The sequence below is a fragment of the Nipponia nippon genome, unplaced genomic scaffold (assembly GCF_047370975.1).
Source record: "Nipponia nippon isolate SJK-2023a ecotype South Korea unplaced genomic scaffold, ASM4737097v1 scaffold_38, whole genome shotgun sequence".
Classification (NCBI taxonomy): domain Eukaryota; kingdom Metazoa; phylum Chordata; class Aves; order Pelecaniformes; family Threskiornithidae; genus Nipponia; species Nipponia nippon.
This window is the reverse complement of record NW_028262356.1, coordinates 725,906-750,573: the sequence shown is the minus strand read 5'-3', so window position 1 is coordinate 750,573 and position 24,668 is coordinate 725,906. Positions and strand designations below refer to the sequence as shown.

The window sequence follows — 24,668 nt, the reverse complement described above, 5'->3', positions numbered from 1 at the left end:
CCTCACCTGGGGAGAAAGACTTACTTCCAGCAGTGTCATTTCTCTTATTCGCAAGATATTTGGGCATGAGAATCGCCTTTTCTTTTCCAATCATTAAGAAGGTGACAGGGAAGGATCTAATTTCCCCAAGCTTGGGAGATATCTACAGTTGAGTGAATTTAGTCATTTCATTTTGGATTTGTAGTCCTAGGGCTAGAAAGACATTCAACAATCTTTTGTCCATTCCATGTCTCTGCTCGGAAGCAAAACCTTTGCATGCGCTGGGTCTTGCATGCTTGTTGCCAGTTTTCCTTACGGCATGTCTAAACTTGCCTGGTGCCCCAGCTGAGATGCTTCAGCCCAAATGTACAGGGCTGTACGCAGAAAGTCTGAGCTGGAGCCGTTGCTGTTGGAGACGGAGATGTGACACCGACGAGGTAAACCGCCAAGGTGCAGTGGGAGAGCTCAGTACCGCTGGGCTTAGACATAGGATTATTTGCTTGTAAAAGCCCTTTGAGATTATCAAGTCCAACCGTTAACCTATCACTGCCAAGTCCACCACTAAACCATGTCCTCGAGCACCACGGCTACCCTTCTTATGACATGAGCCGGCAATGTGCTCTCGCAGCCCAGAAAGGCAACTGTCTCCTGGGCTGCGTCAAAAGAAGCGTGGCCAGCAGGGCGAGGGAGGGGATTCTGCCCCTCTGCTCTGCTCTGGGGAGACCCCCTGAAGCCCTGCGTCCAGCTCGGGGGTCCTCAGCACGGGAAGGATTTGGAGCTGTGGGAGCGGGGCCAGAGAAGGGCCACAAAAATGATCAGAGGGATGGAGCACCTCTCTTATGAGGAAAAGCTGAAAGAGTTGGGGTAAAGAGAAAGAGAAGAGAAGAGAAAAGAGAAGAGAAGAGAAGAGAAGAGAAGAGAAGAGAAGAGAAGAGAAGAGAAGAGAAGAGAAGAGAAGAGAAGAGAAGAGAAGAGAAGAGAAGAGAAGAGAAGAGAAGAGAAGAGAAGAAGGCAAGGCTGCGGGATGACCTTATTGCAGCCTTTCAGTGCTTAAAGGGGGCCTATAAGAAAGATGGGGACAGACTTTTTGGCAGGGCCTGTAGCAATGGGACAAGGGGGAATGGTTTTTAAACTAAAAGAGGGGAGATTCAGACTGGATATAAGGAAGAAATTTTTTACAATGACGGTAGTGAAACACTGGAACGGGGTGCCCAGAGAGGTGGTGGATGCCCCATCCTTGGAAACATTCAAGGCCAGGCTGGATGGGGCTCTGAGCAACCTGATCGACTTGTAGATATCCCTGAAAATTGCAGGGGAGATGGACTAGATGACCTTTAAAGGTCCCTTCCATCCCAAAGCATTCCTTGATTCTATGATTCTATTACACGGAGAGGCCAGAGCAACGGTTCAATAGGAACCTCATAGTATCCAATAAGGACAAACATAAAGTCGCGCCCTTGCGCTGCACTAATCCTGCACAATGACAGAGGCCAGGGGCTGCGTGGCTGGGTAGCAGCTCTGTGGGAAAGGTTCTGGTGGTCCTTGGGTTTCATTAGGCAACACATGAGCGAGCAGCAAAGGTGGCCATCGGCATCCAGGGCTGTATGAGCAGGAGCACAGCCAGTAGAAGTGATTATCTCCTTCTCCTCAGGACATTTTACAGCATACTCAGAAATCTTCCCTAGGTTTTGACCTCCTGCAAGGCCAGAAAGACACTGGCAAACTGGAGACAGTTCAGAGGAGGGCCACCAAGGTGGCCAGGACCGGAGAATTTGTACTGTGAAAAGAAGCTTAAAGAGCTGGGCTTGGTCAGCCTGGAGTCTTCCAGCCTTGGACATGGTATAGTGATGGACTTGGCAGTGATAGTTAACGGTTGGACTCGATGATCTTAAGGGTCTTTTCCAACGTTAACGATTCTATGATTCTATGAGTATGCAGCAATATGGTGCTGTTCCCAGGAAGACCAAGTCAGGCTCATGTCCATAGGACCAGACACAAGGACAAGACGCTGAAACACAAAGGGATCAAGGTAGATATTGGGAGGAACGTTTCCAATATGAAGATGGTCAAACGCAGAAAGCTGTTTCCCAGAGAGTCTGCACCTTCTCTATCCTAGAAAGAGATCCGGATAGTTTCACAAAAGATGGTCAAAAAGGCCCTGGTTTGGCCAAGAAAGCTCACCAGGAGATCTGGATTTTAACAAGCCCTAAGAAGAACCAAGGAACTCAGGGACTCTTCTGGAGAGCTGCCCTAAGCAGCAGTCTTTGGCCATGTGTAGATCCAGGAGAGGGTCGAAGGACGACAGTGAGAAACAAGGAGATGGCTCATAACAAAGCCTTACAACCATGTCTGAGCCCAGAAAAGGAAAGGAGTTGATCTTTGTAGGTTGAGGAGAGGAAGGAGGAGATTCGTCCTGGGAAGATGGCAGGAAGGAAGACCCCTCTTGTGCAAATCAGGGATGAAAGGGACATTTCCATGCTGTGTTCATGCCTCAGTAGATGCTGAACGCCCACTGCTGAGGGTGACTATGCTCGGTCTTGCCCCATGAGCAGACCTTCCTCTCTTTTCCTCCTTCACTCAGTGAGGACAGAGAGTCATGAGTAAACCTTGGGACATCATGGGGTCAGAGTGAGGTGGGGAAGCAAGGGCGGTGGTTAAAAGCTTTAGGGACACAGGCACAGGCATAGGAGAGCGTAGGGCGGCCTGTGGTGGGGATGGCCAAAGGCTTTGGTGGGGCTGGGACCCCCAACAGAACTGAGGTCTTTCTCTGAGCAATGGCAGCTGTCTCTTCCACTGAGGCCCATGAGATGAGGACATGGTTTCGTGGTGGACTTAGCAGTGCTGAGTTAACGGTTGGACACGATGATCTTAAGGGTCTTTTCCAACCTTAACGATTCTATGATGACACCAGTTCCTCACAACCCCAGCATTTTGCTGCCTCTTTACCCTCAACAGAGCCTGGGAGGTCTCCTACCACTGACCTGGACTTGGCGTTGCAAACCCTCGCATCTCGCTGCCCCAAGGAAGAACCCTGAGACACCCATGAAGGAAAGGACCCCCATTCCTAGGGTACAGGAGGTCAGGCCTTGGCTGTCCTGCTTGATGAAAGGTATCAAGGGCTTTCACAGCCACCTCCCCATTCCTTTTCCCACATGTATCCAGTGCTTGTGAGCTTCTCCAGCTCCCAGGGGACGGTCACCTTGTCTGCTCATCCCCTCCATGGTCTCTTCAGTGGTTGCTCTCAATGGGGATAGCAAACGCTCTCAGAAGCATGGAGGTTTGCTTCTCTGGAGCCACATTCCACCTTCTTTCAGGCTCTGCAGTTCAGGAACTTGGCACCAGAGGGCTCATTAACACGCAAAACTCTCAAACAAGACACGTCTCCGCATAATTTTCCTCAATCCCTCAATTCTTACGTGGTTTGTCAGAGAGAGGTCAAGAGTGTAGCCAAAGCAAAAAAAAAAATTATAATAAATAGCAATCAGAAAGGATTTGTTCTTTTTCCTTTTCTGCTTACAGATTAAGCGATATCAGCAATCTTTGATTGATATTGATCCTGAGCATCTCCGATGCTACGTTTTTTTATGATGAGGGTGGTGAAAGACTGGAACACTGCCCAGAGAGGTGGTAGATGGAGGTGAATCACTCAAGGTCAGGCCAGCCTGGGCTCTGAGCAACCTGATGTGGTTGAAGATGCCCCTGCTCAGTGAAAGGGGGTTGGACCACCACCACTCTGTGGGCTCGGCCGTCCAGCCAGTTTTTAACCCAGCGTCGAGTGCACCCATCCAAGCCGTGAGCAGCCAGCTTCTCCAGGAGAATGCTGTGGGCGACAGCATCAAAGGCCTTACGAAAGTCCAAGTAGACAACATCCACAGCCTTCCCCCATCCACTACGTGGGTCTCCTAGAAGGAGACCAGGTCAGTGAAACAGGATCTCCTTCCAGCCCTTCCACCAGCTTTGTTGTTCTGGACACATTTAAGGACCTGAACATCGTTCTTAAATGGTGGGAGCCCAGAACTGCACACAGCACCCAAGGTGACGTGGTACCAACAGGATAAGCCCCTCTCTGATGTGATTTGCCCTCTTGGCTACCAGGGCACAGTGCTGGCTCCTACTGAGCCTGCTGCCGACCAGCACCCCTAGCTCCCCTTCCCCAGGGCCGCTCTCCAGCCGCTCCCAGTTTAGACTCGTGCCTGGCGTGACTCTAGCCTAGGTGCAGAATCCAGCATTTGTTCGTGTTTGATTTCATCCCATCCATCATAGCCCAGTGCTCCGACCGATCTAGAGCCCTCTGCAAGGCCTCCTGTCCCTCAAGGGAGTCAACGGCACCTCCCAGTTTGGTATCCCTAACCTTATCACTTTAAACCAAAGCCTAACCCTTATTCCTTTAAACCTAAGTCTAACCCTAACACCTATTCCTTTAAACCTAAGCCTAAGCCTAACACTTACAACCCTTAAGGTCCAACCAAAAATATCCTAACCCTGACTATAACCCTAACACTGTCACCAACCTTAACCCTTTAAACCTAACCCAACCTTATCCCTTTTTAAACCTAACCCTAACGCTAACCTAACCCTAACCCTGTTACCGTTGACCCAAAACATAACTTGAAACCCATAGCCTAAAACATAACATTAAACGTGACTTGTAACTATAACCGTAAGCCTAAACCATAAGACTAAATTGACTCATAACTCTAATCCTAACCCTAAACCTAAGCATCAGCCTTACAACCCATAAGGTCCAACCAAAAATAGCCTAACCCTGAGTATAACACTAAGCCTAACCCCAACACTAACCCTAACTCTCATGGCAAAAGCAGCAGCCTTAAGACCCTTAAGGTCCAACAAAAACGTCCTAAACCTGACTCTAACCCTGACTCTAACCCTAAACCGAACCTGAACCCTAACCAAAAATAACCTAACCCTGACTCTAACCCTAATGCTACTATGAACCTTATCCCTAACCTTATCACTTTAAACCAAAGACTAACCCTAACCCTTATTCCTTTAAACCTAAGCCTAACCCTAACACTTCTTCAATAAACCTAAGCCTAACCCTCTGCTTTTCCCTTTAAACCTAACCCGAAGCAATTCTATCCTAACCCTGACTCTAACCTTAATGCTGTCACCAACCGTAACCCTCACCTTATCCCTTTAAACCTAACCCTAACCCTTATTCCTTTAAACCCAAGCCTAACCCTAACACTTATTCTTTTAAACATAAGCCTAAGCCTAACACTTACAACCCTCAAGGTCCAACCAAAAATGTCCAAGCCCTGAAGCTGTCACCAACCTTAACCCTAACCTTATCCCTTTAAACCTAACCCTGACCTTAACCTTGTTGCCATAGACCCAAAACGTAACCTGAAACCCATAGCCTAAACCAGAGCACTAAACCTGACTCGTAACTATAACCTTAGCCTTAACCCTAACCTGCAACACTGAAGCAGCACCCCCCCTAACTCAAACCCTACTGGTCCTAACCCTAACCCTTGCCCCTAAACATAAGCCTAACTCAAAACCTAAGCTCTAACATCAACCTAACATTAACCCCTAAACCCAACCATAAACCTAACCCTAATCCAAGCACATGATACTAACCGAAACCTCTAACCCAAACCCTAAACCTAACCCTAAGGATCACCTTCCACGAGAATGACACCTCACCCCAACCATAAACCTAAACCCAGTACTAACCCAAACACATTATGCTAAGCCTAAATGTTAACCCAAACACTAAACCTAACTACTAAACCCAACTCTAAAACCAACCCTAACAATCACCTTCCCCTGGAAGGAACACATTACTCTAACCTTCAATGCCAACCCGAACACTAAACCCTACCTAAACCCTAAGGCTCACCTTCCACTAGAAGGAACCCTAACCTTAGCACCAACCATAAACCTAAACCCAATACTAACCCAAACACATTACGCTAACCCTAAACACTAAACCAAACACTAAACCTAACCACTAGACCCAGCCCTAAACGTAACCCTAACCTAACACTAAGGATCATCTTCCACTAGAGAGACTGATCTCTGTTGAGCACAAAGGGAGTCGTAAGGATAAGCTGAGATTTAATCCCCTGGCTGCCAAGACTAAAATTCATTTGAACCTTCTTCTCTTCCTAGGAGACAAGTAGAGCCTTCCTAGGAGCAGTTCATCTCCTCCTAATCTAAGTCTTTAAATTAAATCAGGTGAATCAGCCCCAGAAGTTCTGGTTTATCTCCATGACCCATGAAAGCCGTTGAGGTGACCACCACCCTACTCTTAGTGGTGTTGCTTGGGTGAGATCCTGCCCTTGCAGTCTAAGTTCTCTCATGATGGTCCTCATGGGTTTCTGGCCCTCCTAGTCATCCTCGGACAAGCATCCAAAGGTCTCCTTCATTTGGTCCTTCTGTAGGCCGAGTGGGGATGGGTTTAAAAGAGGTGGGACAAGACTGGAGAGGACCTGGACGAAGCTGGAGATGGTGAAACCCAAGGAGACGATGGTGAAAGGAGAAGCACAAGTGGCGAACGCTTCCTGCCTGCCTTGTGCTGATGGGATCTGGAACAGGATCGGCTTAGGAGACCGTGAGAAAGGACCAAGGACACCGCAAAGCCAAGGAGCAAGCAAGGTGTCACGGAAGTGGTGGTAGATGACTTTGGGAGCACAAGCCTGGCTTTCAGAAGCGGAGGTGACAGAGTTGGGACAAAGCCACCCACCCAGCAACCAAGAACAAGCTTGTCGGGGTGGTGGGACATCTCAGAGGGTTCCAGACTGCCACCGGTCACGGGACACGGGAGCAAGGAGGACGGACTCAGCTCTGCCCACGCTGGAAGAAGCTGGTCAGGGCCACCAAAGGAAATGGTTTTCTTCTCCAGTAGGACATTGGCCAACGTTTTGGGCAACCTGGAGGAGGCCGGGGAGCCCCAGGGGTCCTTGAAGCACCAACTGGTCCAGCTTGGTCCTTGCCGCAAAGCCCGACCCCCGCACTGGTCCCAGTAGCTGCTCTGGGGGCTCTTCTGGGCCCAGCCCCCACCTCCCAGCCAGCGGCCGGATCTGGGCGCTGAGGCAGGCGGGGGTCAGGGGGAGCACAGGCCAAGGACACGCCATGCTCATGGTACGTACATACCATACACATGCCACGGGCGTGGCAGGGACGCGCCGTGCTCATGCCTCGCCTGCGCTGTGCACGCGCTATGCACGCGCCATGCTCGTGGTACGTACATACCATACACACGCCACGGACACGCCGTGCACACGCCATGGACACACCATGCTCGTGGTATGTACATACCATACACACGCCATGGACACGCCGTGCACACGCCATGGACACGCCATGCTCGTGGTACGTACATACCATACACACGCCATGGACATGCCGTGCACACGCTATGAACATGCCATGCACACGTCATCAACAAGTCACGCACATGCCATGGACACGTCATGTGCACACCATCCACATGTTGTGCTCATGCTATGTATACAGCATGCACATGCCATGCACACACCATGCATACATCATGCACATGCCATGGACACATCATGCACATGCGATGATCGCACCACGCGCACGTCATGGACACACCATGGGCACGCCACGCACACGCCATGCACATGCAATGATCGCACCATGCACACGTCATGGACACGCCATGCACATGTGATGATCGTGCCATGCACACGCCATGGACACGCCATGGGCACGCGATGATCGCGCCATGCTCACGTCATGGGCACGCCATGCACATGCCATGCACACGCGATGATCGCGCCATGCACACGCCATGCTCACGCCAAGCACACGCCATGCACACGCCATGCACATGCCAAGCACACGCGATGATCGCGCCATGCACACGCCACGCACACGCCAAGCACACGCCGAGCACACGCGATGATCACGCCATGCTCACGTCACGGACACGGCATGCACACGCCATGCACATGCCAAGCACACGCGATGATCACGCCACGCACACGTCATGGACACGCCAAGCACACGCCATGCACACACCATGCTCGCGCCTTGTCTGTACCATGCACACGCCGCCCCCGCCCCCACCCCATCTCGCTCGGACCATGACGTCATGCCCCTCCCCCCGCCCCTCCCCCTCCCGGGACCCGGGCGTTCCCGCTTCCCCCCGCCCCTCCCCCCCTCCCGGGGACCCGGGCGTCCGAGCGCGATCGTGACTCACCGCGGCCGCACCCTCCCCCCGCCCCCCGCAACATCTGGATTCGCTCAACAGCTGGGGGGGGGAGGGGGGGGCAGCAGGGGACCCGGGCCTCCGGGAACCCCCCTCCCCCACCCCCAAGGAGGAACCCGGGGGTCAGATCTGCCCCTCCCCCCACCCCCCCGAGCCTAAAAGGGGCCCAGGCGTCCGGGTGCCTCCCCCTCCCCCCAGTGCCCACCCCTCCCCCCCAGCCCTCCGCTCCCCCCCCCCAGGGACCCAGGCGTCCGGGAGGGGTTCAGCACCGGCCCTTTATTGCCCTTGACCCCTGACCCTCCCCCACCCGGGGGGCGGGGGGGCATGGGGAGAGCCCGGGGGGAGGGGGGGGTCAATCCCAGTTTGGGGTCCCTTCCCACTTTGGGAGGGGTCCCAGTCCCAGTTTGGGGCTAGTAGTTGCACTTTGTGGGGGTCCTTTTCCCAGTTTGGACTCCCAGTTTGGGGGGGGGGGGGGTCCGGGATTGGGGGAGCCCTGCAGGTTGGGGGAGGGGGGTGACATCCCAGTTTGAGCTTCCCCTCCCAGTTTGGGAGGGGTCCCAGTCCCAGTTTGGAGCTAACAGTCCCAGTCCCTGTTTGGGTGTCCCTTCCCAGTTTGAACTCCTAGTCTGGGGGGGGGGAGGGGTCCCTCCCAGTTTGGGGGGGGGGTCGTAATGGGGGGAGCCCTCTTTGGGGGGGGGGGGAAATCCCAGTTTGAGCCTCCCATCCCAGTTTGGGAGGGGTCCCAGTCACAGTTTGGGGATCCCTTCCCAGTTTGACCTCCCAGTTTGGGAGGGGGTCCCTCCCAGTTTGCCCCCCCCCCACCCCAGCACCCTCACCCGCGGTGACTCGGGAGGGGCGCCCGGGGGAGCCTCCTCAGCACCCCCAGTGCTCCCAGTACCACCAGTACTCCTCCCAATGCCACTGGTAGTGCCACCAGGAGCCCCCCCCGAAGGGACCCAGGCGTCCGGGGGCCGGGAGGAGACCTGGGGGCAACTGGGGCAACTGGGGGGGCAACTGGGGTGTCCTTGACTTCGGCGGGGGTAACTGGGGGGGCTCTGGGGGTTGGAGGGGCAACTGGGGGGTCCTTAGCCTTGGGGGGGCAACTGGGAGGGTAACTGGGGCAACTGGGGGGTCCTTGGCTTTGGGGGGGGTAACTGGGGGGTAACTGGGGGGCTCTGGGTGTTGAGGGGGCAACTGGGGGGTCCTTAGCCTTGCGGGGGGCAAGTGGGGGGTAACTGGGGCAACTGGGGGAGCTCTGTGGGTTGGGGGGGCAAGTGGGGGGCCCTTAGCCTTGTGGGGGGCAGCTGGGGGGGTAACTGGGGCAACTGGGGGAGCTCTGTGGGTTGGGGGGCAAGTGGGGGGTCCTTAGCCTTGTGGGGGGCAGCTGGGGGGTAACTGGGGCAACTGGGGGGGCTCTGTGGGTTGGGGGGCAAGTGGGGGGTCCTTAGCCTTGTGGGGGGCAGCTGGGGGGGTAACTGGGGCAACTGGGGGAGCTCTGTGGGTTGGGGGGCAAGTGGGGGGTCCTTAGCCTTGTGGGGGGCAGCTGGGGGGTAACTGGGGCAACTGGGGGGCTCTGTGGGTTGGGGGGCAAGTGGGGGGTCCTTAGCCTTGTGGGGGGCAGCTGGGGGGTAACTGGGGCAACTGGGGGGCTCTGTGGGTTGGAGGGGCAACTGGGGGTCCTTAGCCTTGCGGGGGGCAACCAGGGGTGTAAATGGGGCAACTGGAGGGGCTCTGCGGGTTGGGGAGGCAACTGGGGGGTCCTTGGCTTTGGGGGGGATAACTGAGGGGGCAACTGGGGGGTAACTGGGGCAACTGGGGGGACTCTGCGGTTTTGGGGGGCAACTGGGGGCTCCTTGGCTTTGGGGGGGATAACTGGGAGGGCAACTGGGAGGCCCTTGGCTCCAGGGGGGCAACTGGAGGGGTAACTGGGGGGCAACTGGGGGTCCTTGGCTTTTGGGAGGGTAACTGGGGGGACAACTGGGGGGTTCTGGGCGTTGGGGGGCAACAAGAGGGTCCTTAGCCTTGGAGAGGGCACCTGGGGGGTAATTGGGGCAACTGGGAGGGCAACTGGAGGGGTAACTGGGGCAACTGGGAGATCCTTGGCTTGTGGGGGGGAAACTGAGTGGGCAACTGGAGGGGTAATTGGGGCAACTGGGGGGCTCCAGGGGTGGGGGGGCAGTTGGGGGTTCCCTGGAGGTGGGGGGGGCATTTTGGGGATCCCTATAGGGCCTTGGGGGGAGCCTGGCTCTATAGGGGTCCCTGGGGTCAGCTTGGGGGTCCTGGGTGCTATAGGGGTCCTTGGGGTCAGCTTGGGGGTCCTGGGTGCTATAGGGGTCCCTGGGGTCAATCGGGGGGTCCCCAAGTCTATAGGGGTCCCTGGGATCAGGCTGGGGATCCCCAAGTCTATAGGGGTCCCTCAGTATAGTATAGGGGTTTGGAGCCCTGTAGGGGACCGTGGGGTCAGCTTGGGGGTCCTGGGTGCTATAGGGGTCCCTGGGGTCAATCTGGGGGTCCCCAAGTCTATAGGGGTCCCTGGGATCAGTCTGGGGGTCCCAGGTCCTATAGGGCTCCTGGGGCTCAGTCTGGGGGTCCCCAAGTCTATAGGGGTCCCTGGAGTCAGTCTGGGGGTCCCAGGCCCTATGGGGGTCCCAGGGCTCAGTCTCAGGATCTGGGGCTCTATAGGGGTCCCCGGAGTCAGTCTGGGGGGCCCCATCCCTATAGGGGTCTCGGACCCTATAGGAGTCCATATCAGGGTCCCCATAGGGGTCCCAGAGCCTGGTTTGGGGGTCCCTGCCCCTACGCAGGCTCCCAGGCTCCGGGTCCTCGTCCCCATAGGGGTCCATATAGTGGTCCCCATAGATGTCGGGGTCCCAGGGCTCCGTTTCAGGGTCCCACAGCCCCGTGGTGGGGTCCCCATCCCTATAGGGGGGGGCCGGGCCCGTATAGGGGCCCCCATAGGTGTCGGGGTCCCCCAGGTCCATATAGGGGTCCCCATAGATGTCAGGGTCCTGGTCCCCATAAGGGTCAGGGGGGGAGTCACCGTACGCGGCAGGCGCCAGCGGTGAGCTGGGCGAAGCCTCGTGCGAAGCCTCGTGCGAGTCCCCGTGCAAAGCCCAGCGCCAAGGCGGTGGCGAAGCCCGGTCGCCGTCTCGGCGCTGGTGCAAATCCTGGTGCAAATCCTGGTGCGGAGCCCGGTGCTCGTCTGGGTGCAAATCCTGGGGCGAATCCTCGTGCGAATCCTCATGCAAGTCCCCCCGCGAAGCCTGCCGCCACGCCGGCTGCAACGCCCGCTGCCTTCCTCGGTGCAAATCCTCGTGCAAATCCTCGTGCAAACCCTGGTGCCAAGACGGCTGCAAATCCCGATCGCTGTCATGGCGCAAGTCCTCGTGCAAACCCTCGTGCAAACCCTCGTGCGAACCCCGGTGCCTGCCTGGGCGCAGATCCTTGTGCGAATCCCCGTGCGCGTCGCCGTGCAAACCCCGGTGCCAAGACGGCGGCGAATCCTGATCGCCCTCTCCCCGCAAGTCCTCATGCAAATCCTCGTGCAAACCCTGCTGCCACGCCGGTCGCAACTCCCGCCGCCTTCCTCGGTGCAAATCCTTGTGCAAAACCCGGTGCCTGTCTGCTCTCGAATCCTGGTGCAAATCCTCGTGCACGTCCCCATGCAAACCCCGGTGCCAAGACGGTTGCACCTCCCGCTGCCTTCCTGGGTGCAAATCCTCATGCAAAGGCCGGTGCCTCCCTGGTCGCAGATCCTCGTGCAAATCCTCGTGCAAAGCCTGAGGCCTCCCTGGTCGCAGATCCTCGTGCGAAGCCTGGCGCCTCCCTGGTCGCAGATCCTCGTGCAAATCCTCAGGCAACCCCTGGCGCCCGTCGGGCTGCAAATCCTCGTGCAAGTCCCCGTGCAAACCCCGCCGCCACGCCGGCTGCCTCCCTCGCCGCAACGAATCCCGGTGCGAATCCCGGTGCGAATCCTGGTGCAAATCCCGGTGCGAATCCTGGTGCGAATCCTGGTGCGAACCCGCCTCGGCGGCTCCTCCCGCCGCCGCCGCCGCCCGCCGCCGCCCGTCGCCTCGCGGCCCCCGGCCTCGCCAGCCCCGCGGCCCTTTCCCGCGCCGCCAGCCCTCGTGCGAGGCCCGGTGCGAGGGCCGGGGGCGGCGGGGGCGGCAGGCGGCCCCGTCGGGCTGGAGGACGTAGCCGGGGTGACAGTGACAGGCGAAGCCACCCTGGTGGTTGAGGCACATGTGGTGGCAGATGGCGGCCGTGCGACATTCGTCCTTGTCCCCGCAGCCTCCCGCCGCCCCCGGCACCGGCCCGAAGCCCAGGGGACAGGGTGGCCCCGAGGCCACCCCCGTCACCCCCGCTGTCACCAGGGCCACCAGCACCAGCATCCTGCCTCCTCCTCCTCCGGCACCCAGGGGCGATGTGCGGGGCACCCAAGCGGCCGGGCCTCCTCCTCCTCCTCCTCCTCCTCCTCCTCCTCGTCCCCCACCCACCACCACCCCGGCCAAGGGCGTCACCGCCGCAGGGCCACACCCAGGGACCCAGGCGTCCGGGTGGGGACCCATGTGCGCGGGTGGGGGACCCAGGGTCCAGGACACCCCCCCACCCCCACCCCACCCTGCGTTCCAGGGGCACCCAGGCACTTGGGTGGGGACCCCCCCCCCCCCATTTCTGGGCACCCAGGCGCCCGGGTGACCCCCCCCCCCCCATTTCTGGGCACCCAGGTGCTCGGAGGGGACCCAGGCTCCAGGACACCCCCTCCCCACCACCCTGCGTTCCAGGGGCACCCAGGCGTCGGGGTGACCCCCCCACCCCATTTCTGGGCACCCAGGCGTGGGTGGGGGACCCAGGCTCCAGGTCACCCCCTCCCCATCCCACCCTGAGCTCCAGGGGCACCCAGGCGTCCGGGTGACCCCCCCCACCCCATCCCCCCCATTTCAGGGGACCCAGGAGTTTGGGTCTCCCCACCCCCACCCCATCCCTCCCAGTGCCAAGTGGTCGAGCAGCCCCAGTGCTCCCAGTTCCCAATGGTTCAGCAGCCCCAGTGCTCCCAGTTCCCAATGGTTCACAAGCCCCAGTGCTCCCAGTTCCCAGCGGTTCACCAGCCCCCAGTGCCCTCAGTTCTCCCAGTTCCCAACCGTTGACCAGCCCCAGTGCTCCCAGTGCTCGCTGGCCAACCAGCCCAGTGCTCCCTCTCCCCTCCCCAGTGCTCCCAGTGCTCCCCCCTTCCCTCCCCAGTGCTCCCAGTACCACCCCAGCAGGTCACTGGTGCCATTTGCCTTTATTGAGCCACAACGGGGACGATTTGGCCAACACAGAAACCCAGCAGGGGTTGGACTGGGACAAACTGGGAGGCCACTGGGCCAGACTGGGAGGTCCCCCCCACCCTCTCCCTCTTGCCAGGGGGGTCCCAGTGCCCCCCCCCCGCTCCCCAGCCTGGGGTCATAGCGGCAGCGGGGCACCCAGGCGTCGGGGGGCACCCAGGCGTCCGGGCGGCGGCGGGTGGGGGGGCCCCCCCTCAGAAGCTCACCAGTGTGTACACCATACTGGGGAGAAGGGCACCGTGGTGCTCCCAGTCCCTCCCAGTCCCTCCCAGTCCCAGCCCAGTGGCCCTGAGTCCTGCCCCAGTGCCCCCCCACTTCCCTCCCAGTGCCCCCCAGTCCCAGCCCAGCCTCACCACCTCCCTCCACAGTCCCCCCACTCCCCTCCCAGTGCCTCCAGTGCCTCCCAGTGCCTTCCCAGTTCCTCTAATCCCCTCCCAGTGCCCCCCAGTCCCAGCCCAGCCCCACCACCTCCCTCCACAGTCCCCCCACTCCCCTCCCAGTGCCTCCAGTGCCTCCCAGTGCCTTCCCAGTTCCTCTAATCCCCTCCCAGTGCCTCCCAGTCCCATCCCAGTCCCACGACCTCCCTCTGCAGTCCCCTCGCTCCCCTCCCAGTGCCTCCCAGCCCAGTGCCTCCCAGTGCCTTCCCAGTTCCTCTAATCCCCTCCCAGCGCCTCCCAGTCCCATCCCAGTGTTTCCCAGGGCCTTCCCAGTTCCTCTAATCCCCTCCCAGTGCTTCCCAGTCCCCTCCCAGTGCACCCATTCCCCTCCCAGTGCCTCCCACACACATCCCAGTGCCTCCAGTCTCATCCCAGTCATTCCTACCCCCATCCCAGTGCCTCCCAGTGCCTTCCCAGTTCCTCTAATCCCCTCCCAGTGCCATCCCAGTGCTTCCCAGCGCCTTCCCGGTTCCTCTAATCCCGTCCCAGTGCCTCCCAGTCCCCCCCACACACATCCCAGTGCCTCCAGTCTCATCCCAGACATTCCTACCCCCATCCCAGTGCCTCCCAGTCCCATCCCAGTTCCTCCCAGGGCCTTCCCAGTTCCTCTAATCCCCTCCCAGTGCCTCCCAGTCCCCTCCCAGTGCCCCCAGTCCCCTCCCAGTGCCTCCTATGCACATCCCAGTGCCCCCAGTCTCATCCCAGTCATTCCTACCCCCATCCCAGTGCCTCCCAATCCCATCCCAGTGCCTCCCAGTTCCTCCCCAGTGGCTCCCAGTCCCATCCCAGCACCCCCACCTTCCTCCCCAGTGCCCACCAGTCCTATCCTAGTGCCTCCCACTCCCCTCCCGGTGCCCCCACTCCCATTCCAGCCGCCTCCCAGTCCCCTTCAGTGCTCCCAGTTCCATCCCAGTCCCATCCCAGTCCCATCCCAGTGCCTCCCAGTCCTATCCAAGTATTCCAGTCCTGTCCCAGTTCCTTCTACTCCCCTCCCAGTGCCTCCCAGTCCCCTCCCAGTGCCCCCCCGTCCCATCCCAGTCCCATCCCAGTGCCCTGCAGTGTCCACCAGTCTTCCCCCCACCTTCCACCCCAGTCCCCCCACTCCCCTCCCAGTGCCTCCCAGCCCCCTCCCAGTGCCCCCAGTCCCATCCCAGTGCCTCCCACTCCCCTCCCAGTCCCTCCCAGTCTGCTTCCAGTCCCATCCCAGTGCCCACCGGCCCCCTCCCAGTCCCTCCCAGGCCCACCCTCGTGCCCCCACTCCCCTCCCAACCCCCTCCCCAGTGCCCCCCGTCTCATCCCAGTTCCTCCCATTGTCCCCACACTCCCATCCCAGTGCCCCTACTCCCCTCTCAGTGCCCCCAGACCCCTTCCACTCCCATTCCAGTCCCCTCCCAGTGCTATCCCAGTGTCCCAGTCCCCTCCCAGTGCCCACGAGTCCCATCCCAGTCTGCTTCCAGTCCCACCCAGTGCCTCCCATTCCCCTCCCAATCCCATTCCAGTGTCCCCACTCCCCTCCCACTGCCTCCCACTCCCATCCCACTGCCTCCCAGTGTCCCCCCATTCCCCTCCCAGTACCTCCCAGTGCCCACCAGTCCCATCCTAGTGCCTCCCACTCCCCTCCCGGTGCCCCCACTCCCCTCCCAGCCTCCTCAGGGCTCCCAATCCATTCCCAGTGCCTCCCAGCCCCCTCCCAGTCCACCCAGTGCTCTCAGTTCCATCCCAGTGCCCTCCAGTTCCCTCCCAGTGCCTCCCACACACATCCCAGACCCATCCCAGTCCCCTCCCAGTGCCCACCAGTCCCCTCCCACTCCCATCCCAGTACCTCCCAGTGCCCACCAGTCCCCTCCCAGTGCCATCCCAGTCCCTCCCAGTGCCTCCCAGTCCTATCCCAGTGTCCCAGTCCCCTCCCAGTGCCCACCAGTCCCATCCTAGTGCCTCCCACTCCCCTCCCGGTGCCCCCACTCCCCTCCCAGCCCCCTCCCAGCCCCCTCCCAGTCCCCCTCAGTGCTCCCAGTTCCATCCCAGTGCCATCCCAGTCCCTCCCAGTGCCTCCCAGTCCGATCCCAGTGTCCCAGTCCCCTCCCAGTGCCCACCAGTCCCATCCTAGTGCCTCCCACTCCCCTCCCGGTGCCCCCACTCCCCTCCCGGCCCCCTCCCAGCCCCCTCCCAGTCCCCCTCAGTGCTCCCAGTTCCATCCCAGTGCCATCCCAGTCCCTCCCAGTGCCTCCCAGTCCGATCCCAGTGTCCCAGTCCCCTCCCAGTGCCCACCAGTCCCATCCTAGTGCCTCCCACTCCCCTCCCGGTGCCCCCACTCCCCTCCCGGCCCCCTCCCAGCCCCCTCCCAGTCCCCCTCAGTGCTCCCAGTTCCATCCCAGTGCCATCCCAGTCCCTCCCAGTGCCTCCCAGTCCAATCCCAGTGTCCCAGTCCCCTCCCAGTGCCCACCAGTCCCATCCTAGTGCCTCCCACTCCCCTCCCGGTGCCCCCACTCCCCTCCCGGCCCCCTCCCAGCCCCCTCCCAGTCCCCCTCAGTGCTCCCAGTTCCATCCCAGTGCCATCCCAGTCCCTCCCAGTGCCTCCCAGTCCGATCCCAGTGTCCCAGTCCCCTCCCAGTGCCCACCAGTCCCATCCTAGTGCCTCCCACTCCCCTCCCGGTGCCCCCACTCCCCTCCCGGCCCCCTCCCAGCCCCCTCCCAGTCCCCCTCAGTGCTCCCAGTTCCATCCCAGTGCCATCCCAGTCCCTCCCAGTGCCTCCCAGTGGCACCTGTACAGGTAGTAGAAGAAGGAGAGGAGGTAGAAGGCCAGCTTGCACCAGGCCTCCTTCTGGCAGTAGCCCAAGATGTCGGCGTCCATGATGGAGACGGCGTCGAAGAGCCCCTCCGAGCCATCTGCGGGGCGGTGGAAGTACCTGGGGGGACACGGGGGGGGGGGGGGGGCATGGGGACACGGGGGTGGCATGGGGACATGGGGGGGGGGGGGGGGGCAGGGATGGCACCGCGCTGGGGACACGGTGACACCTCGCACAGGGCCGGCCCAGGTGGCCCCATGTCACCCTCCCCGCCACCTGCATGATCACAGGTGACACAGGTGTGGTGGCAGGTCCCCATGTCCCCCGTGTCACCCCCTACCTGTCACCCGTGTCACCCCTTGCCTCCGGAGGTGACCCAGGTGCCACAGGAGCGGTGGTAGGTCCCCATGTCCCCCATGTCACCCCCTACTCAGCACCCAGAGGTGACCCAGGTGCCACAGGAGCGGTGGTAGGTCCCCATGTCCCCCGTGTCCCCATGTCACCCCTGTCTCCACAGGTGACCCAGGTGCCACAGGGGAGGTGGCAGGTGTCATGTCCCCATGTCCCCTCCCCTACCTCCAGAGGTGGTAGAGCAGCAGGGGCAGGTCCCCATGGCCCCCCCATGTCCCACCGTGTCCCCATGTCCCCCCGTGTCCCCATGTCCCCCTGTGTCCCCCCATGTCCCCATGTTCCCCCCATCCCCATGTCCCCCTGTGTCCCTCATGTCCCCATGTCACCATGTCCCCCTGTCCCCCATCTCCCCCTGTCCCCCACCTCCAGAGCTGGTAGAGCAGCAGGGGCAGGTCCCCATGGCCCCCCCATGTCCCCCCATGTCCCCCTGTCCCCCGTGTCCCCCTGTCCCCCACCTCCAGAGGTGGTAGAGCAGCAGGGGCAGGTTGAGGCCCAGCGTCACCCACTCGGCCGCGCAGAGGAACATCAGGCAGAAGAGCCCGTGGATGCAGTACTCAGGGACCACCAGCTGGGGGCGCCCTGCGTCAGGCCACGCCTCCACGGGCCACGCCCCCCGGGCCACGCCCCCGGGCCACGCCCCAACCACCCCTTGCTGGCGCCCCCTGGCGGGGGAGGAGGGCAATTAAAGGCTCCTTGGGGTTTGGGGGGGGGGGGGCGCAGTGCCACTGGGGGGGGGGTTGGGGGGTCCCGGGGTGGAGGTGGAGCAACTGGGAGCTTCCCAGGGGCAGCGGGAGCCCAGGGAGGCACTGGGGTGCTTGGGGGGGGAGGGGGGGGGGGTCAGGAGAATTGGGGGGCCCCAGGGGGGATTGGGGGGCGCCGGGGGGTAGCAGGGAAATTAAGGGGTTCCCAGCGGGAACAAAGGGGTACCCAAAGGCGATTAGAGGGGTCCCCAGGGGGTATCAGGGCAATTGGGGGGGCCAGGGGGTATTGGGGGTCCCCAGGGGGTATCAGGGCAATTGGGGGGCCCAGGGGGCATTTGGGGGTCCCCTGGGGGTATTAGGGGGTTCCCAGGGGGTATCAGGGCAATTGGGGGGCTCAGGGGGTATTGGGGGTACCCAGGGGGTAGGGGGGTACCCAGAGGGTAGGGAGTTACCCAGGGGGTAGGGGGGTACTCAGGGGTATTGGGGGGGTATCCAGGGGGTAGGGGGGTACCCAGGGGGTACAGGGGGTACCCAGGGGTATTGGGGGGTACCCAGGGGCTTTTGGGGGTACCCAGGGGTATTGGGGGGTATCCAGGGGGTAGGGGGGTACCCAGGGGGTACAGGGGGGTACCCAGGGGTATTGGGGGGTACCCAGGGGGTTTTGGGGGTACCCAGGGGTATTGGGGGGTACCCAGGGGCTTTTGGGGGTACCCAGGGGTATTGGGGGGTATCCAGGGGGTAGGGGGGTACCCAGGGGGTACAGGGGGGTACCCAGGGGTATTGGGGGGTACCCAGGGGGTTTTGGGGGGTACCCAGGGGTATTGGGGGGTACCCAGGGGTTTTGGGGGTACCCAGTGGGTTTTGGGGGTACCCAGGGGGTAGGGAGTTACCCAGGGGTATTGGGGGGTACCCAGGGGGTTTTGGGGGGTACCCAGGAGTTTTTGGGGGGTACCCAGGGGTATTGGGGTGTACCCAGTGGGTATTGGGGGGTACCCAGGGGGTACAGGGGGGTACCCAGGGGTATTGGGGGGTACCCAGGGGGTAGGGGGTACCCAGGGGTATTGGGGGGTACCCAGGGGTTTTGGGGGGTACCCAGGGGTATTGGGGGGGTACCCAGGGGGTAGGGGGATCCCAGGGGTATTGGGGGGTACCCAGGGGTTTTGGGGGGTACCCAGGGGTTTTTGGGGGGTACCCAGGGGGTATTGAGGGGGTACCCAGGGGGTTTTGGGGGGTACCCAGGAGTTTTTGGGGGTACCCAGGGGTATTGGGGTGTACCCAGGGGTAGGGGGTACCCAGGGGGTACAGGGGGTACCCAGGGGTATTGAGGGGGTACCCAGGGGGTTTTGGGGGTACCCAGGAGTTTTTGGGGGGTACCCAGGGGTATTGGGGTGTACCCAGGGGGTAGGGGGGTACCCAGGGGGTACAGGGGGGTACCCAGGGGTATTGGGGGGTACCCAGGGGGTTTTGGGGGGTACCCAGGAGTTTTTGGGGGGTACCCAGGGGTATTGGGGTGTACCCAGGGGGTAGGGGGTACCCAGGGGGTACAGGGGGGTACCCAGGGGTATTGGGGGGGTACCCTGGGGGTTTTGGGGGGTACCCAGGAGTTTTTGGGGGGTACCCAGGGTCATTGGGGTGTACCCAGGGGGTAGGGGGGTACCCAGGGGTACAGGGGGGTACCCAGGGGTATTGGGGGGGTACCCAGGGGGTTTTGGGGGTCACCCAGGGTCATTGGGAGGAGCACCCAGGGGACGATGGGAGGATTAGGGTGCCGTGGTGGAATTGGCCCCCCCCCCGGGTCTTGGGGTGACCGGGGGGGGGAGGGGTCCCCATCTGGGGGTGCGGCCCCACCTTGCGCAGGAGGCAGCAGATCCGCTCGATGTTTTTCAACCGTTCGCGCTGGGGGAGGGGGGAGAAACGGGGGGCGGGGGTGTCAGGGTGGGGGGAGGGGGGTCCCCAATGCCTGGGTCCCCCCATAAGGATGGGGGGACTCCCCCCAATGCCTGGGGGGGGGGAGAGAACAGCAGGAATGGGGGCAGGGGGAGGGGCAGGGTGCGGACGCCTGGGTCCTTCCCCCCCCCCCCCGTCCCGGTTTTGGGGGGCTATAAATAGTCACCGGCCTCGATTCTTCCCACCCCTCCCCCCCCCAGCCACCCCCACCCCCACCCCCGGCCGCCTTGGGCCCCCCGGAGGGGGGGGGCTGAGGTCAAGGGCACCCAGATGCCTGGGTCCATGGGGGGGGGATGGGGGGATTGGGGAGGTCCATGCGTGGGGGGTGTTGGGGGGTCCAGGGGTGGGGGGATGGGGGGGTCCATGGGGTGGGGGGATGGGTGTCCATGGGTGGGGGGTGTTGGGGGGGTCCAGGGGTGGGGGGATGGGAGGTCCATGGGATGGGGGGATGGCGGTCCATGGGTGGGGGGGATGGGGGGTCCATGGGATGGGGGGATGGGGGGGGGTCCATGGGGGGGGGGGATGGGTGTCCATGGGTGGGGGGTGTTGGGGGTCCATGGGATGGGGGGATGGGGGTCCATGCATGGGGGGTGTTGGGGGGTCCATGGGATGGTGGGATGGGGGTCCATGCATGGGGGGTGTTGGGGGGTCCATGGGTTGGGGGGATGAGGGGCGTTCATGGGTGGGGGGGTGTTGGGAGGATGGGGGGTCCATGGGTGGGGGGGATGGGGCGTCCATGGGTTGGGGGGTGGGGTACATAGGTGGGGGGTGTTGGGGGGGTCCATGGGTGCAAGGTTTTGGGGGGATGGGGGGGTCCATGGGTGGGGGGCATTGAGGGGAGTGGGGGTCCATGGGTGGGGGATTTGGGGGGATGGGGGGTCCATTGGTGGGGGGTTTTGGGGGGTCCGGGGGGTGGGGGTGGGGGATGGGGTGTCCATGGGTTGGGGGGGATGGGAGGTCTATGGGATGGGGGTGGGGGGTCCGGGGCGGGGGGATGGGGGGGATGGGAGGTCCATGGGGGGAGGGGTCCGATGGGGGGGATGGGCGGGGGTCCCTGCTCACCGCCCGCGCGGGGTTGCCCTGGTCGATGGGGTTCTTGAAGTCGGTGCGGAGCTCGTCAAAGGCGATGATCTGGGGGGGGGAGGGGGGGCGTGAGGGGACCCCACCCCCTCCCAACCCCCACCCCCCCCCCGCGGGGGGGGCACCCCCCATGCCTGGGTCCCCCCAAGGGGGGGAGGGGCCCGCCGCCGCCTGTTGCCATGGTGACGGCAGCTGCCTGGAAACGGCCCTGGAGACCGGGGGGGGGGGGGGTGTGGGGAACAGAAGCGCCGACCCCCCCTCCTGGATCCCCCCTCTCGGACCCCCCCTCAATTCCTCCCCCTCCCCCCCACGACCGGCTGCCCCCGTTGCCAGGCAACCGCCAGCCCCCACGCTGCCCCCGCCCCCTCCGGATGCCGCCGTTGCCTGGCAACGCCCCCCCTTCCCCCTGCATCCCTCCCGGTACCCCCCTCCCCGGATGCCGCCGTTGCCTGGCAACGCCACCGTCCCCCCCCCCCTTACCCCCCAGGACCTTCCCGGTGGCCCCCCCCACCCGCGATGCCACCGTTGCCTGGCAACGCCGCCGCCCCCGCGGTCCCAGTGCCCCCCCCCCCCCCCGGGGGGAGGATGCGGGTCCCGGTGCCCCCCGGGTCCTGGTGCCCCCCACCCCCGGTCCCGGTGCCTTCCCGGGTCCCGGTGCCTTCCCGGGTCCCGGTGCCCCCCGGGTCCCGGTGCCCCCCCCCCCCCAACCCCCAGTGCGGATGCCGGTGCTCCCTCTCCCCCTCCCGGAGCCCTGCGGTGGGGCTGTGGGGCCCGATCCCGGACCCCCCCCCCGGTGCCCCCCGGTGCCCCCCCCCCCGCTCACATGCCAGATGACGAAGAAGATGAGGGATGCGCAGAGCACCAGGGTCAGCATGTAGCAAAAGGCGGCGAACGTGAACGCCATGGCCGGGGGGGGCGGGGGGGGCTCAGCCCCGGGGCCCGGCCATTGGGGGGGAGGGGGGGCCCTACCGGCTCCCGGGGCCGCCGCCCGCCATGGCCCGATCGGGCTCGGCTCGGGCTCGGCTGGGCTCGGGGAGGGGGGGGGGGGGGCGGGAGCACGTGGGGAGGCGGGGCCGGGGAGGCGGGGCCAGGGAGGGAGGAGGGCGGGGAAGGGGGGCGGGGGGCGAGGGGGGTGCAAGGGGGAGTGCAAGGGGTGCAGCGGGGTGCAAGGGGGTGCAAAGCAGGGTGCAAGGGGTGCAAAGGGTGCAAGAGGGGTGCAAGGGGGTGCAAAGCAGGGTGCAAGGGGTGTAAAGGGTGCAAGGGTGGTGCAAAGCAGGGTGCAAGGGGTGCAAGGGGTGCAGAGCAGGGTGCAAGGGGGGTGCAAAGGGTGCAAGCGGGGTGCAAGGGGGGGAAAGGAGTGCAAGGGGGTTTGCAAAGGGGGGGAAAGGGGTGCAAGGGGGGTGAAGAGGGGGTGCAGGGGGTGCAAAGCAGGGTGCAAGGGATGTAAAGGGTGCAAGGGGCGTGCAGGAGGGGGTGCAAGGGGAGGCAAGAGGCGTGGGGAGGTGCAAGGGGGGTGCAAGGGGGAAAGGGGTGCAAAGCAGGGTGCAAGAGGGTGCGGGGGGTGCAACGGGGGGGCTGCAAGGGGAGGCAAGGGGCGTGGGGGGGTGCAAGGGGTGCAGGGGGTGCAAAGCAGGGTGCAAGGGGCGTGCAAGGGGGGGTGCAACGGGGGGCTGCAAGGGTGTGCAGGAGGGGGTGCAAGGGGTGCAGGGAGTGCAAAGCAAGGTGCAAGGGGTGTAAAGGGTGCAAGGGGTGCAGGAGGGGGTGCAAGGGGGTTGTGCAAGTGGTGCAAAGCAGGGTGTCAAGGGTGCAAGGGGTGCAGGAGGAGGTGCAAGGTGGGGTGCAAGGGCCGTGAAAAGGGGTGCAAGGGGGGGTGCAAGGGGAGGCAAGGGGTGCGGGGGGTGCAAGGGGGGAAAGAGGTGCAAAGGGGGTGAAGAGGGGGTGCAAGGGGTGCAGGGGGTGCAAGGGGTGCAGGAGGGGGCGCAAGGGGGGTTGCAAAGGGGGGTGCAAGGGGCGCGGGGGGTGTGCAAGGGGGGTGAAACGGGGGTGCAAGGCGGTAAGGGGTGCAAAGGGGGGTGAAGAGGGGGCGCAAGGAGTGCAGGAGGTGCAAGGGGTGCAGGAGGGGGTGCAAGGGGAGTGAAAAGGGGGTGCAAGGGAGGTGCAAGGGGAGTGCAAGGGTTGCAAAGGAGGAGTGCAAGGGGGTGCAACGGGGGGGCAAGGGGGTGCGCAAAACAGTGCAAAGGGTGCAAAGCAGGGTGCAAGGGTGTGTAAGGAGTGCGGGGGTGCAAGGGGCGTGCAAAGAGGGGTGCGGGGGGTGCAATGGGGGTGCAAAGCAGGGTGCAAGGGGTTGCAGGGGGCTGCAAAGGGGGGGGTGGTGCAAAGTGGGGGTGCAAAGTGGGGGCTGCGGCCTTGAGAGGGCTGTAAAACAGGCGTGCAAGGTGTGTGCGAGGCGTGCGCTTCGGTCTGGCAGCGCGCGCACGAGGGGCGTGCAAAGGGCGCGCGGGGGGGGCAGGGGAGCGGCGGGCATGCAACACGGGCGACGCCTGCACCGTGCGACGTGCATGCAAGATGGGGGCGCGTGCAAGGCACGAGGTGCCTGAGATGCGCGTGCAAGGCGCGTGTGAGATGCGGGCAGGCCTCGGAGAGGCGTGCGCGAGGCCCGAGAGGCGCGTGCGACACGTGTCAAGGCGTCCGATGCACGTGCGAGGCCTCAGAGGTGCGCGGGCGAGATCCGTGCAAGGCCTGAGATTCCCGCGTGAGGCACAAGGGGCCTGTGCAAGGCGTGTGCAAGGCGTGTGCAAGGCGTGTGACGTGTCTGAGATGTGTGTGCAAGGCCGCCAAGATGAGTGTGCAAGGCGTGTGCGACGTATGTGACGTGTGAGGCGTGTGCAGTGTCCGAGTTGCGCGTGCAAGGCCTCTGAGTGTGCAAGGCCTCAGATGCGCGTGTGAGGCATGTGCAACGCGTGTGCAAGGCGTGGGACGTGTGCGGTGTCTGAGATGGGAGTGCAAGGCCACCAAGATGAGCGTGCAAGGCGTGTGCGATGGCACAGATGAGCGTGGCACGTGTGCGATGCGTGTGCAAGGCGTGACACGCACGAGGTGTCCGAGAGGCGTGTGCAAGGCTCTACGATGAGTGTGCAAGGCGTGTGACGTGTCTGAGATGCGTGTGCAAGGCCACCAAGATGAGTGTGCAAGGCGTGTGCGACTTATGTGACGTGTGAGGCGCGTGCAGTGTCCGAGTTGCGCGTGCAAGGCCTCTGAGTGTGCAAGGCGTGTGCGAGGCCTCAGATGTGTGTGTGAGGCATGTGCGACGCGTGTGCAAGGGGTGTGACGTGCAAGGCCCCTACGATGAGCGTGCAAGGCGTGTGCGAGGCCTCAGATGCGCATGTGAGGCTTGTGCGACGCGTGTGCAAGGCGTGTGCGAGGCCTCAGATGTGTGTGTGAGGCATGTGCAACGCGTGTGCAAGGCGCGGGACGTGTGCGGTGTCTGAGATGCGTGTGCAAGGCCGCCAAGATGCGCGTGCCAGGCGCGCGCGAGGCGCGTGCGAGGGCGCAGATGAGCGTGGTGCGTGTGCGATGTGTGTGCAAGGCGTGACAGGCGCGAGGTGGCCGAGGCGCGTGCAAGGCCTCTACGATGAGTGTGCGAGGCGTGTGCAAGGCGCGTGCGGTGCCCCAGATGCGTGTGCGAGGCTTGTGCGCGACCCCCCTCCCCCTCCCGCCACACACGTGTGCCCCCGGGGGGGGGGGAAGGGCACGGGGGGGGGGGAGGGGCAGGCGCCCCGGGTGGGGGAGGGGCGCTC

General features: G+C 62.8%; 1 protein-coding gene across 2 annotated transcripts; it reads right to left on the bottom strand.

The window, feature by feature from the left end:
- Nucleotides 1–13,447: 13,447 nt before the first annotated feature.
- CNIH2 (cornichon family AMPA receptor auxiliary protein 2) lies at nt 13,448–21,812 on the bottom strand. 2 transcript variants are annotated; one of them, XM_087773130.1, is made up of 7 exons: nt 21,695–21,812; nt 20,854–20,922; nt 19,693–19,740; nt 17,599–17,711; nt 16,709–16,852; nt 13,704–13,731; nt 13,448–13,569 (listed from the first exon to the last, which is right to left on the bottom strand). In XM_087773130.1, the coding sequence occupies exons 1-6, from the start codon at nt 21,773–21,775 to the stop codon at nt 13,704–13,706; spliced, it is 483 nt and encodes a 160-aa protein (XP_087629256.1). In that variant the 5' UTR covers nt 21,776–21,812; the 3' UTR covers nt 13,448–13,569. The 2 variants fall into 2 exon arrangements, with proteins under 2 accessions (XP_087629256.1, XP_087629255.1); XM_087773129.1 differs by having other exon boundaries at nt 13,448–13,731.
- Nucleotides 21,813–24,668: the final 2,856 nt, after the last annotated feature.

Bases quoted from the DNA above. Each gene is read 5' to 3' on its own strand.
- CNIH2 (XM_087773129.1), bottom strand. From the start codon at position 21,775: ATGGCGTTCACGTTCGCCGCCTTTTGCTACATGCTGACCCTGGTGCTC. The intron at 20,923-21,694 runs GTGAGCGGGGGG...TCCCCCCCCCAG, and splicing joins TCTTCTTCGTCATCTGGCAT to ATCATCGCCTTTGACGAGCT. The intron at 19,741-20,853 runs GTGAGCAGGGAC...CCCCTCCCCCAG, and splicing joins AGGGCAACCCCGCGCGGGCG to CGCGAACGGTTGAAAAACAT.